General features: G+C 55.9%; 1 protein-coding gene across 1 annotated transcript in view; it reads right to left on the reverse strand.

Moving 5' to 3' along the window:
* Window positions 1-7,541, reverse strand: part of OTOF (otoferlin) — a 116,535-nt gene extending 108,994 nt beyond the window's left edge. Inside the window, exons 1-2 of the mRNA XM_041405191.1 lie at window positions 7,463-7,541; window positions 1,055-1,113 (exon numbers count right to left, since the gene is read on the reverse strand). Of these exons, the coding sequence (XP_041261125.1) occupies window positions 1,055-1,113; window positions 7,463-7,541 (138 nt within the window). The remainder of the gene's footprint in view (window positions 1-1,054; window positions 1,114-7,462) is intronic.
* Window positions 7,542-13,223: the final 5,682 nt, after the last annotated feature.

Genomic DNA, 13,223 nt, shown 5'->3' on the forward strand with positions numbered 1-13,223 from the left:
CCCAACCATTCCCAAGTACAGTTTTCCAACGTGGTGAATGGGGGGGGGAAAAAAATCCCACAGGGAGCAATGGAGGGGCTGGTGGGAGATGGAGTTGGAGTGGAGATTCCCTGGATATTCCCTCGGCAGGAAGGATTTGGTCCAGGAATGTCCCCATGGCATTGGCAGAGCCTGTGGCTGCTCCAGGAGGAATTCACTTCCCTGAAAGTTCTGGAATTCCAGGCTGGACACAGCTCCTGATCCAAACACGATCCCAACCATTCCCAAGTACAGTTTTCCAATGGCACATGGTGAATGGGGGGGAAAAAAAATCCCACAGGGAGCAACGGAGGGGCTGGTGGGAGATGGAGTTGGATGGGGCTTGGAGGGGGAAAAATTCCCCAAAATTTGGGATGTTCCAGCCCTGGAAGTGTTCATGGGATGGTTTGGGTGGAAACGGAACTTAAATCCCATCCCGTTCCATGGGCAGGGAAATTTCCCTATCCCAGTGTGCTCCAAGGCTTTTCCTTGGAAAATTCCAGGGATCCAGGGGCTGCTCTGGGAATTCCGTGTCTGAAGGAAAAAGAAGGAATTTCAGGGTGGAAAAATCCCAATTTTTTCCTCCGAGACAAAGGGAAATGGAGCCAAAATCCCAGCGGGATTTTCCCAGCTTGGACGAACAATTTTTCCTAAAATTCAGTGCAGAAAACACGGAAAATTGTATGGTTTGAATTTATCCCCCCTCCTTGGAAAATTCCATAGGGATTTTCCCACCTGTGTCCAGCCAGGAATCCCGTTTGGGCCCTGCCAGGAGAAACCTTGGAGCAGACACCGAAGATGCCAAGAAAAATTTGGGAACAGGGATTTCCCCGGGACTGGGAATCCTGGGTGTTCACTCGGACAGGGAATCCTGGAAGAGCAAGTGGGATTTATGGGATAAAAAGGATGGAAAACTTCTCCTACCTCGTCAAACTTGGCCTCGTCCTCGCAGTTTTCCAGCACTCGGGTGTAGAATGAAAGTCCTGGAAAGAGAGCAAGTGGGATTTATGGGATGAAAAGGATGGAAAACTCCTACCTCGTCAAACTTGGCCTCGTCCTCGCAGTTTTCCAGCACTCGGGTGTAGAATGAAAGTCCTGGAAAGGAAAAAAGAGGGAAAACAGGTGGATAAAGGGCTGGGATACCCTGGGATACCCTGGGATTTTGGGATCTGGGAACAGCCAGATGGAAAAACTCCATGGAATTCCACCTCCTGGGAGAGACCCCTTGATCCTGCGGAGCCTCCCTGCTCCAACCCTTCCCAACCAGGAGCATCCCGATTTTTCCTGACCGGAATCATTATCCACCGGTTCTCCGGGGGGGTATCTGTGAGTGATATCCCTCATTTCCCAGCCCCATTCCCAAGAGGAATCCTCTCCTGGCAGCTCTTTGTGATCCATTAACTCCCGGCTCAATAATTAGCCCCGGACACAAACGCAATTAAGCCAGGATGAAGTGGGAATTCTCATGGGAAAGCGACTCTGGAGTAGAACTCAGATCCTTGCTGGAACTTCCCAAAAAAAGGGCCAGGTGGTGAAAATTCCTTTTTCCTGCCTGTTCCCCAAAGCCAGGCAGAAAAGCTGGAAAATCCTGGAGTCATCCCTGTTTTTTTCCATGTGCAGATGGATCTGGGAGCCCTTTGGAGCTGCCAGGATTCAATCCCATTCCCAAATCCCTGATGGAAAACTGGGAGAATCCTAAAGGCCAAGCTCAAAGCTCTGGATCCTCACAGGATCCCTTGGGAATGTGGGAGCCAACTGCAAAGCTGCGGATGGAGAGGAATCCCTGATATTCCAGGATTTTGGGAGCGGATTTTGGCCATGGAATCCATCTTTTCCCTCCACTTCCAGAGCAGGATCCACCGTCCACCCTCCCTGGCTGCTCCCATGGATCTGGAATTCCATCCGTGCCTCAGTTTCCCCCGTTTGGAAAACGCTGCCACTCCCGGGATTCCCAGGAGAGGAGGAGCAGCGTCACTTCCCACGCCAGCCTCGGGAATGCTTTATCCCGGATTTCTCACCTTCCTCTCCCACCCAGGATCCCTCGGGATGGGGCAGGAAATCCTGTGCCAGGCTCAGGGATCCAGGAAAACCAGAGGAATGAGGAATATCCCGCTGGGAGCTGGGAGAGGGCTCCTCATTCCATGCTCAAGGGTCCAAAGCTTTCCCAGAGGCGCTGGAAAAGTTTTTCCTGACGGATTTTGGGGCCGAGCTCCAACCAGACACATTCCAGGCCTGGAATTCCAGGTCAGCGTGCCTGGAATCCATCCTATCCCACCCAAGGGCGGGACAGGATGAGGGAAGGAACCGTGGAAAAATGGAATTATTTCCATTGGAAAACCCCTCTCGGACTGAGTCCGGCATTCCCTGCTCCGTGTCCCCAAGTGCCACATCCACAGGAATTTCAATCCCTCCAGGAATGGGGATCCCACTGATCTGGGCAGGAATTATTCCCAAGGAATGATTCTCGTGGGCGCCAGGGTGGGGCTCAATCCAAGAGCCAAAATTCCATCAAGGATTTAAGGAATCGCTGGGAAAGGACCAGGAGCCAGCAGGACACTTCCCAGGAAGCGTTCCAAATTTTCGTGGAGCGAGGGGGCAGAGGAGCATTCCCGGGAAAACAGAACGAGGGAGGAGTTCTCCGGGGGGTGGATTGGGATGAGCTTTAGGATCCCTTTCATCCCAAATAATTCCATGATTCCAAGATCATGGAAAACTCCTGTTTTTCTGTTCTGGAACCCACGGCACGCCAGGAAGATCCCGAAGGATCATCCCTCTAATTTATCCTTACGGATTTTTCCCATCCCCTCATCCTGAGCCACCTCCCGCGTCCCATGGAATATTCCAGCCCAGATTCCAGCTTGGATTCCAGTCCCAGAGCTCTCCCACATCCCAAAACATTCCGGTTGCGCGTCCAGGAGGTTCCTGGTGATCATTCCAGGAATTCCCTGTCCGCACGGAGCTGCTCCCTCCGTTTCCCATTGGATACAAGGAATTTGGGAAAGACGCCGAGATCCTCTAGAGGGGAATTTTTATCCCTGCGGATCCGAGGTTTGCTGCAACTTCGGAGCAGGGAATGAGCCCAAATCCCACTCAGGAATTTGGGAAAGCCGCTGAGAACCTTTGGAGCCAAAGGTTTTCCCTGCGGATCCAAGATTTGCTGAATTTTGGAGGGAATGAGCCCAAATCTCTCTCCAGGCACATCCAAGGGATGGATCCACCCGAATCCGCTTCCCCATCCAACCACTCCTGGAATTTCTTCCCGAGCTGCTTCCAGCCCCTTTCAGCAGCTGGATTTTCCTGGCCAGGGCCTGGATGAGCCTGGGAATAGGAATTCCCACCTGGAAGCATCAGGGATTGGCTGCATCCCAGCGTGACCCTAAATCTCCTTTTCCATGGGAATTCATGGAAGAAAAAGACCAGGAAAACACCTCAGGACCCTGACCCAACCGTCCTGGAAATTCCTTCCTTGGAATTCCATCCCAGAATGGGTTGGGTAGGAAGGTACCTTCAATCCCATCCCATTCCAATCCCATGATCCTGGAACTCTCCAGCCTTTCCTGGGACACTGCCAGGGATGCAGGGATTCTCTGGGAATTCCAGCCCAGCCAGGAATTCCTTCCCAAGGTCCCACCATCCCAAGCTCCCCTTTCCCACTGGAAGCCATTCCCTGTTTTCCAGTCCGGACCCAAAGCAGGGATGGATCCCGACATTCCCAAAGTCCCACTGGGAATTCAGCAGTGGGTATGTCCAGAACTGGAAATTTGGGATCTCCCAGGACTCCACAGTGGATTTTTCTGGGAATTCTGCCTGTACCCAGGGATTTTCTTGGTGCTGGAAGCACGACAGGGAGCTGAGGTTTAATTATCCCTGGTTAATGATCCCGAGCTCATTAAGAGCAGGGAAAGCTGATCCAGGCTGGCCGTGGAATTCCTGGAATTCCCCTGCTGAGCTGGGATCGTTGTTCCCGCCTTTTTCTCACTGATGGAATTCCTGGAATTCCCCTGCTGAGCTGGGATCGCTGTTCCCGCCCCCATCCCACTCTCCCTCCTTGCATTCCCGGCCTCTGGAAGAGCTGGGATCCCATCCCGAGCCTTTCCTAAATCTTGGAAAAAGCTCCGGAACTTCCACAGCTCCTGGGGAATTTTTCCTCCTTCCCAAGGAAATCTTTGAAGCTGCTGCGGATCCCGCGGGAATGGGAAGCTGTGGGATCCTCGGGAAAAATCCAGGCTGATCCCGGATCCCGGAATGAGGCGAGGATTCCTTTGGGAATTCCTTGGGAGCCTCGATCCTACAAACCCTCGATCCCACAGCCGGATTCCAGCTGGGACACGATCCCTGCTCCCGGAGGGAATTTCACCCTGGAATTCACCCCCCTTTTCCCCGGATAAACCCGAGGGGAGGGGATCCCAAAAAGAGCCGGTTTGGGGAAACTGAGGCAGGGATGGATGCAGGGAGTCCCCAAATCCTGTCCCGCAAATTCCACCCCCAAATCTTGTCCCTAAATCCTGACCCCAAATCCTGCCCCTCCAAATCTTTACCCCAAATCCTGTCCCCAAATCCCACTCCCCCAAATCCTGATCTACAAATCTTTTCCCTCAAATCCTTCTCCCCAAATCCTGCACCCCAAATCCTGCCTCCCCAAAATCCTCCCCCTCAAACCCTGCCCCTCAAATCCCTGTCCCCAAAATCGACCCCCAAATCCTCCTCCCCGCAAATCCTGAACCTCCAAATCTTTTCCCCAAATCCTGTCCCCAAATCCCACTCCCCAAAATCCTGCCCCTCAAATCCCTGTCCCCAAAATCTACCCCCAAATCCTCCTCACCAAATCCTGAACCTCCAAATCTTTTCCCTCAAATCCTTCTCCCAAATTCCTGCACCACAAATCCTGCCTCCCCAAAATCCTGTCCCCCAAACCCTGTCCCCAAAATCCTGTCCCCAAAATCCAGCCCCCCAACCCCGCTCCCCCAAATCCCTTCCCTCACCGCAAATCCTGAACCTCCAAATTCTGTCCCCCAAATCCTTCTCCCAAATTCCTGCACCACAAATCCTGCCTCCCCAAAATCCTCCCCCTCAAACCCTGCCCCTCAAATCCCACTCCCCAAAATCCTGCCCCTCAAATCCCTGTCCCCAAAATCCAATCCCCAAATCCCACTCCCCAAATCCTGATCCTCCAAATCCTTTCCCTCAAATCTTTCTCTGAATTCCTGCACCACAAATCCTGCCTCCCCAAAAGCCTGTCCCCCAAACCCTGCCCCTCAAATCCCCCTCCCCAAATCCTGATCCTCCAAATCCTTTCCCTCAAATCCGTCTCCCCAATTCCTGCCCCCAAAATCCTGTCCCCCAAACCCTGCCCCTCAAATCCCCCTCCCCAAATCCTGATCCTCCAAATCCTTTCCCTCAAATCCGTCTCCCCAATTCCTGCCCCCAAAATCCTGTCCCCCAAACCCTGCCCCTCAAATCCCCCTCCCCAAATCCTGATCCTCCAAATCCTTTCCCTCAAATCCGTCTCCCCAATTCCTGCCCCCAAAATCCTGTCCCCCAAACCCTGCCCCTCAAATCCCCCTCCCCAAATCCTGATCCTCCAAATCCTTTCCCTCAAATCCGTCTCCCCAATTCCTGCCCCCAAAATCCTGTCCCCCAAACCCTGCCCCTCAAATCCCCCTCCCCAAATCCTGATCCTCCAAATCCTTTCCCTCAAATCCGTCTCCCCAATTCCTGCCCCCAAAATCCTTTCCCCCAAAACCTGCCCCTCAAATCCCACTCCCCAAATCCTGCTTCCCCAATTCCTGTCCCCCAAATCCTTTCCCCCAGTTACCGCTTCCCAATTCCTGCTCCACCAATCCTGTCCATCAAACCCTGTCCCCAAAATCTTATTCTCATCCCCAAAATCCTGCCCTCAAAATCCACCCTCCCCCCAAATCCCACTCCCCAAATCCTGATCCTCCAAATCCTTTCCCTCAAATCTGTCTCCCCAATTCCTGCCCCCAAAATCCTGTCCCCAATTCCTGCCCCTCAAATCCCACTCCCCAAATCCTTCTTCCCCAATCCACTCCCCCAATTCCTGTCCCCCAAATCCTGTCCCCAATTCCCGCTCCCCGAAATCCTGTACCTCCAAACCCTGCCCTCAAAATCCCGATCCCCAATCACTCTCCCCCAATTCCTTTCCCTCAATTTTTGCTTCCCAAATCCTGCCCCACCAATTCTTTCCCTCAAACCCTGCACCCCAAACCCTGCCCCTCAAATCCCACTCCCCAAATCCTTCTCCCCTATTCCAGCCCCCTAATTCCTGTCCCTCAATTCCCACTTCCCAAATCCTTCTCCCTCAATTCCTGTTCAATTCCCGCTTCCCAAATCCTTCCCCCCCAGTTCCTGCCCCTCAATTCCCACTTCCCAAATCCTTCTCCCTCAATTCCTGTTCAATTCCCGCTTCCCAAATCCTTCCCCCCCAGTTCCTGCCCCTCAATTCCCACTTCCCAAATCCTTCTCCCTCAATTCCTGTTCAATTCCCGCTTCCCAAATCCTTCCCCCCCAGTTCCTGCCCCTCAATTCCCACTTCCCAAATCCTTCTCCCTCAATTCCTGTTCAATTCCCGCTTCCCAAATCCTTCCCCCCCAGTTCCTGCCCCTCAATTCCCACTTCCCAAATCCTTCTTCCCCAATTCCTGTCCCTCAATTCCCACTTCCAAATCCTTCCCCCCCAATTCGTACCCCTCAATTCCTGCTTCCCAAATCCTTCTCCTTCAATTCCCACTCCCAAATCCTTCCCCCCCAATCCTGCTCCTCAATTCCCACTTCCCAAATCCTTCTCCCTCAATTCCTGTCCCTCAATTCCCGTTCCCAAATCCTTCCTCCCCAATTCCTGCCCCTCAGTTCCCCCTTCCCAAATCCTTCTCCTCCAATTCCTGTCCCTCAATTCCCACTTCCCAAATCCTTCTCCCTCAATTCCTGTTCAATTCCCACTTCCCAAATCCTTCCCCCCCAGTTCCTGTCCCTCAATTCCCACTTCCCAAATCCTTCTCCCCCAATTCCTGCTCCTCAATTCCCACTTCCCAAATCCTTCTCCCCCAATTCCTGCTCCTCAATTCCCACTTCCCAAATCCTTCTCCCACAATTCCTATCCCTCACTTCCCACTCCCAAATCCTTCCCCCCCAGTTCGTGCCCCTCAATTCCTGATTCCCAAATCCTTCCCCCCCAATTCCTGCCCCTCAATTCCTGCTTCCCAAATCCTTCTCCTTCAATTCCCACTCCCAAATCCTTCCCCCCCAGTTCGTGCCCCTCAATGCCTGATTCCCAAATCCTTCTCTCCCAATTCCTGCCCCTCAATTCCCGCTCCCAAATCCTGCACCCCAATCCCCGCCCCCCCCAATTCCTGCCTCCCAGTCCCTCTCCCCCAAATCCCGACCCCCCAATTCCAGCTCCCCAGCTCCCGCTCCTCCCCCGGTACCCCGGAACGCCGCCTTGGCGATGCGGTCGCCTTTGCCGCGGAGGCCGGAGACGGAGCGGAGCTGCAGCACCAGAGCCATGGCGGGACCGTGCGGGGCTCGGGATGGAGCCGGGGCCACCGGGGCGGTCCCGGGGCGGTCTCGGAGCAGAGCCCGGGGCGGTTCGGTGCGCTCGGTGCGGTGCCGGTGCCTGATGCGGTCCCGGTGCGGTGCCGGTGCTGGGTGCGGAGCTCGGTCTGGTCCCGGGGCGGGCTCGGAGGGGAGCCCGAGGTGGTCCCGGTGCCTGATGCGGTCCCTGGGCCGAGCCCGGGGTGGTCCCGGAGGGGAGCCCGAGGTGGTCCCGGTGCCTGATGCTGTCCCGGGTGGTCCCGGAGGCGAGCCCGAGGTGGTCCCGGTGCCTGATGCGGTCCCGGGGCGGTCCCGGAGGCGAGCCCGAGGTGGTCCCGAGGTGGTCCCGGTGCCTGATGCGGTCCCGGGGCGGTCCCGGTGCAGAGCCCGGCGCGGACCGAGGTGCAGCGTCCGGGACCTGATGCGGTTCTGGTGCGGAGCCCGAGGTGCTCCCGGCGTTTGATGCGGGGCCGGTGCTCGGTGCGGAGCCCGGTGAGGTGTCCGGAGCCTGACGCGGTCCCGGTGCGGTCCTGGTCCCGGTCCGGTGGCGGTCCCGGTGCGGCGCTCCGGAGCTCCGCTCGGTGCCGGTGCGGAGCTGCCGCCGCTGCCAGCGCTGAATTATTCAGCAGCGGGGCCGCCCCTCCTTCTCTCCCTCCTCCTCCTCTCCCTCCCTCCTCCTCTCCCTCCTCCTCTCCCTCCCTCCTTCTCTCCCTCCCTCCTCCGCTCCCTCCCTCCTCCTCTCCCTCCCTCCTTCTCTCCCTCCCTCCTCCTCTCCCTCCTCCTCCTCTCCCTCCTCCTCCTCTCCCTCCCTCCTTCCTCCCTTTCCCCTCCTTCTCCCCTTTCCCCTCCCTCCTCCTCCTCTTCCATCCCTCCCCTCTCCGCTCCCTCTCCTCCCTTTCCCCTCCTTCTCCTCTTTCCTTTCCTCGGTCCTGGTCCCGGTCCGGTGGCGGTCCCGGTGCGGCGCTCCGGAGCTCCGCTCGGTGCCGGTGCGGAGCTGCCGCCGCTGCCAGCGCTGAATTATTCAGCAGCGGGGCCGCCCCTCCTCCTCTCCCTCCTCCTTCTCTCCCTCCCTCCTCCTCTCCCTCCCTCCTCCTCTCCCTCCCTCCTTCTCTCCCTCCCTCCCCCGCTCCCTCCCTCCTCCTCTCCCTCCCTCCTTCTCTCCCTCCCTCCTCCGCTCCCTCCCTCCTCCTCTCCCTCCCTCCTTCTCTCCCTCCCTCCTCCTCTCCCTCCTCCTCCTCTCCCTCCTCCTCCTCTCCCTCCCTCCTTCCTCCCTTTCCCCTCCTTCTCCCCTTTCCCCTCCCTCCTCCTCCTCTTCCATCCCTCCCCTCTCCGCTCCCTCTCCTCCCTTTCCCCTCCTTCTCCTCTTTCCTTTCCTTTCCTTTCCTTTCCTTTCCTTTCCTTTCCTTTCCTTTCCTTTCCTTTCCTTTCCTTTCCTTTCCTTTCCAAATCTGGGAATCCATGAATCTGGGAATCTGTTAATCCGGGAATCTGGGAATCTGTTAATCTGGGAATCTGGGAATCCGGGAATCTGGGAATCTCTTGTGCCACGTGAATTTTACTGGGAAAGAGACAAATCCCTCGGGAATTCTCACGCTGCTCTGGCTTTCCTTGGAAACTTCCTGGGAAATCATAATTTATGGCAATTAGATATTATTGCATATTCATGAGCTTTTATGGGAATCCTGCCCCATCCCGGGATGGGCATTCCCACCTCGGAATCCATGGGATTTGGGCTCTTTTGGGAATCCCTGGGCATTCCCAGCTGTGAATCCATGGGATTTGGGATTTTTTTTTGGGAATCCTGTGACACACCTGAGCATTCCTAGCTGTGACTCCATGGGATTTGGGATTTTTTGGGAATTCTGCCCCATCCCATGACACACCTGGGCATTCCCACCTGTGAATCCATGGGATTTTGAATTTTTTGGGAATCCCGGGACACCTCGGGCATTTCCAGCTGTGAATCCATGGGATTTGGGATTTTTTTTTAATCCCTGGGCATTCCCACCCATGAATCCATGGGATTTTTCAGGAATTCCTCCCCATCCCACGTTCTCACCTGTGAATCCATGGGATTTGAGCTTTTTTTGTTGGGAATTCTGCCCCATCCCGAATCCCCAGCTGCAAATCCCTGGGATCTGAGATTTTTTTGGGGAATCCTGTGACACACCTGGGCATTCCCACCTGTGAATCCATGGGATTTGATCTTTTTTTGGGGAATCCCTCTGATCCCATGACACACCTGGTTATTCCCACCTGTGGATCCCTGGGATCTGGGATTTTTTGGGAATCCTTGCCCAGGGAGGATCCATGGGGTGCGAACATTTCCTCGGATTTTCCCCTCCCCAGCCCCGTTCCCGTTCCTTTCCTTTCCTTTTCCCTCCATGTCTCCCACATTCCCATTCCATAAAATCCAATTTTTTGGCTCTCGGCTTCGTCGGCTCCCGAATTCCAGCGATTATTTGGGATCATTTCAAGGACCAGGATGAGTCCCCCCAAAATGAGGACAAATGCCAAAGGAAACCCCAAAATCAGGGTAATTCCCCCCAAAATCGCCCCCAATTTGGGGTCCAGCCAAAGCCCCCCGGATGTGCCAGGGAAAAATGAGGAAAAATGGGAAAACTGAGGGAATGTGGGGGAAAATGGGGGGGAAAGCAGGAAAATGGGGAACAGAGAGGGAGAAGTGGAGAAGAGGGAGAAAAGAAGGGAAAGGTGGGGGAGAAAAAAGGACAAAAAAAGGGAAAAATTGAAAATTAAAATTAAAAAAAGGAAGAAAAATTTGGGGGAAAACAGGGAAGAGGAGGAAAATGAAGGAAAACCCAGGATGGATCCGGGAATTCTTTGGGATCTTTAATGGGAAGGGCGGAATCTCAGGGCTCCCCCGGAGCAGGGTCTGATCCCGAAGTTCCTCTCCGGCTTCAGGGATGTTCCCACCTGGAATGGGCGATCCCAAATCCTCCTTTGGGTCTGGACCCGCTCCCAGCTCAAACCCGAGACTCCGAGGGAGGAATTTTCCGCCTTTTCCATGGATTTTTCCCGCTCCCGGGATCGCTCCGCAGCTCCTCCCAGCCCAGTCCTTTAGAGGGCACCAAGAGCTCGGGAATTGCATCCCTGGGAGCTCCCGGGGGAGGAATTCCTGCCCAAAATCCCGGCCGGCCCCGCCCGCTGCCGCGGGGGGGCCATTCCCGGTGTCCCGGCATTCCAGGATTCCCTGCCCGGGTGGGATTTGAGATCCCGGGAAAAGGGCGAGGCTGGAATGTCGGGATGGAGCGGGGATGGTGGGGGGGAAATCATGGGAAGGAAGTTTAAACGGGAGATTTGGGATTTTGGGAAGGAATTCCTGGCTGGGAGGGGGGGGAGGGGCTGGGATGGAATTCCCAGAGCATCCCTGGGAGTGTCCAAGGCAAAGCTGGAGCACCCTGGGATGGTGGGAGGGGTCCCCGCCCACGGAATGGGAGGGAAACTGGAAGATCCTGGAATCCTCTTCCCACAAAAACCATCCCAGAATCCCCCCGGGATCATCCTACAAGGAATTTTCCCCCCATTCCTGTTCCCTGGATCCTCCCGTTCCTGGGAAAGCAGCGCCAGCTGGGGGAGTCCCGTTGTCCATAAAATCCTGGAATTGCGGAGCCTGGAAAAGCCCTGGGATCCAACCATTCCCAGCCCTGATCCCTGCTCCCCCAAATCCAAGGAATTCCAATCCCGCCAGGAACGGGGACTCCACCCGGAAAACCTTTCCAGGCGGGAATTGCTCCCAAAATCCAACCGAACATCCCGGGGCGCAGCAGCCAGGGTGCGAATTCCACCTGGAAATTCCACCTGGAAGTTCCTGGGAATGCCGGGGCAGCACCTGCCCTGGAGGTTTTCCAAAAAAAATTCCATCTCGGAGCCAGGAACGAGCTCGGGGAGAGATTCCCGAGGGAAAACACCACCGGGAAAACCTCGGAAAGGGAAATTCCTCAGGGAAATTCCTCACGGAATTGTCTCCATGGGTGGCAAGGAGGAAATCCAACCCCATTCCACGGGCTGGGATCCTTCCCCGATCCCAGCGAGCTCCAGCCCGGCCTGGCACATTCCAGGGATCCGGAGGATTCGGGATCCGCTCCCAGGTGTGATCCAGCTCCTCCCGCCCGGGATCCGGAGCTTTGGGATCAGCTTTGGGGCTCTGGGTGTCTTTTCCCGCCCCACATTCCCGAATAAACCGCTCGGATCCACCACTGCTCCCACGCGGTTGGAGTTCCTCGTTCCCGAGGGCTTTTCCCACCTCGGCAGCGCCAGAATTCCATGGAATGGTTTCAGCTGCGGTGACGCCAGCAGTCGCTCCCGGCTCCGCGGCAGTTTTTATTCCCTTTTAATCATTTTAAATCCCTTTTCCCCTCCCTCATCCCGCTTTTCCAGCAGAACCCAGAGGAGCAGGGCTGGATTCCAACCCGGAGCCGCCACGGAACAAATCCAGGGATGGGAACCCAGGAGGAGGAAAAGCAACCAAATTCCGCTGGGATCTCCTGAAATCCAGGAAAACATTCCCAAATTCGGCCTTTCCTGGGGAAAAGACAAATCCGGGCCCTTCCCTTCGTCCCGGATTGTCATTCCCTGCTCCCACAGAGCCAGGGCCAAAGGGTTTGGGAATCCTGGGATTCCTCCCCTCCGGCGCTCCGTGCCTCAGTTTCCTGGGAATATTCCAGCCCCGATTCCCCCTCTCTCCAGTCCCTTGGGAATATTCCAGCCCCGATTCCCCCTCTCTCCATTCCCTTGGGAATATTCCAGCCCCGATTCCCTCTCTCCATTTCCCAGGGATATTCCAGCCCCGATTCCCCCTCTCTCCATTCCCTTGGGAATATTCCAGCCCCGATTTGCCCTCTCTCAAAGACAAATCCGGGCCCTTCCCTTCGTCCCGGATTGTCATTCCCTGCTCCCACAGAGCCAGGGCCAAAGGGTTTGGGAATCCTGGGATTCCTCCCCTCCGGCGCTCCGTGCCTCAGTTTCCTGGGAATATTCCAGCCCCGATTCCCCCTCTCTCCAGTCCCTTGGGAATATTCCAGCCCCGATTCCCCCTCTCTCCATTCCCTTGGGAATATTCCAGCTCCTATTCCCTCTCTCCATTTCCCGGGAATATTCCAGCTCCTATTCCCTCTCTCCATTTCCCGGGAATATTCCAGCCCCGATTCCCTCTCTCTCCATTCCCTCGGGGGAATTCCCCCTCCAATTCCCCCTCTCCCAATTTCCCAGGAATATTCCAGCCCCGATTCCCTCTCTCCATTCCCGGGAATATTCCAGTCCCGATTCCCTCTCTCCATTTCCCGGGAATATTCCAGCCCTGATTCCGCCTGTCCATGACCGAATTTCCCGGGAGATGCTCCTGTCCCGGTTCCCCCGGTCTCGTTTTCCCGGGAGATGCTCCCATCTCTGTTTCCCCTATCCCGGTCCCACCGGGAGGTTCTCCTGTTCCGGTTCCCCCTCTCCCGGTTTCCAGGTCCCGGTCCCCCCTGTCCCGGTATTCCCTGGAGATTCTGCTGTCCCGGGTTCCCTGTCCCGGTCTCACCTGTCCCGATCCCCCTGTCCCGGTTCCCCTGTCCCGGTTCCCCTGTCCTGGTCCCCCTATCCCAGTCCCCCTATCCCGGTTCCCCAGTCCCGGTTCCTCCGGAGTTTCCCATC

This window comes from Onychostruthus taczanowskii, unplaced genomic scaffold, assembly GCF_017590055.1.
Source record: "Onychostruthus taczanowskii isolate IOZ18803 unplaced genomic scaffold, ASM1759005v1 scaffold225, whole genome shotgun sequence".
NCBI classification, from domain to species: domain Eukaryota; kingdom Metazoa; phylum Chordata; class Aves; order Passeriformes; family Passeridae; genus Onychostruthus; species Onychostruthus taczanowskii.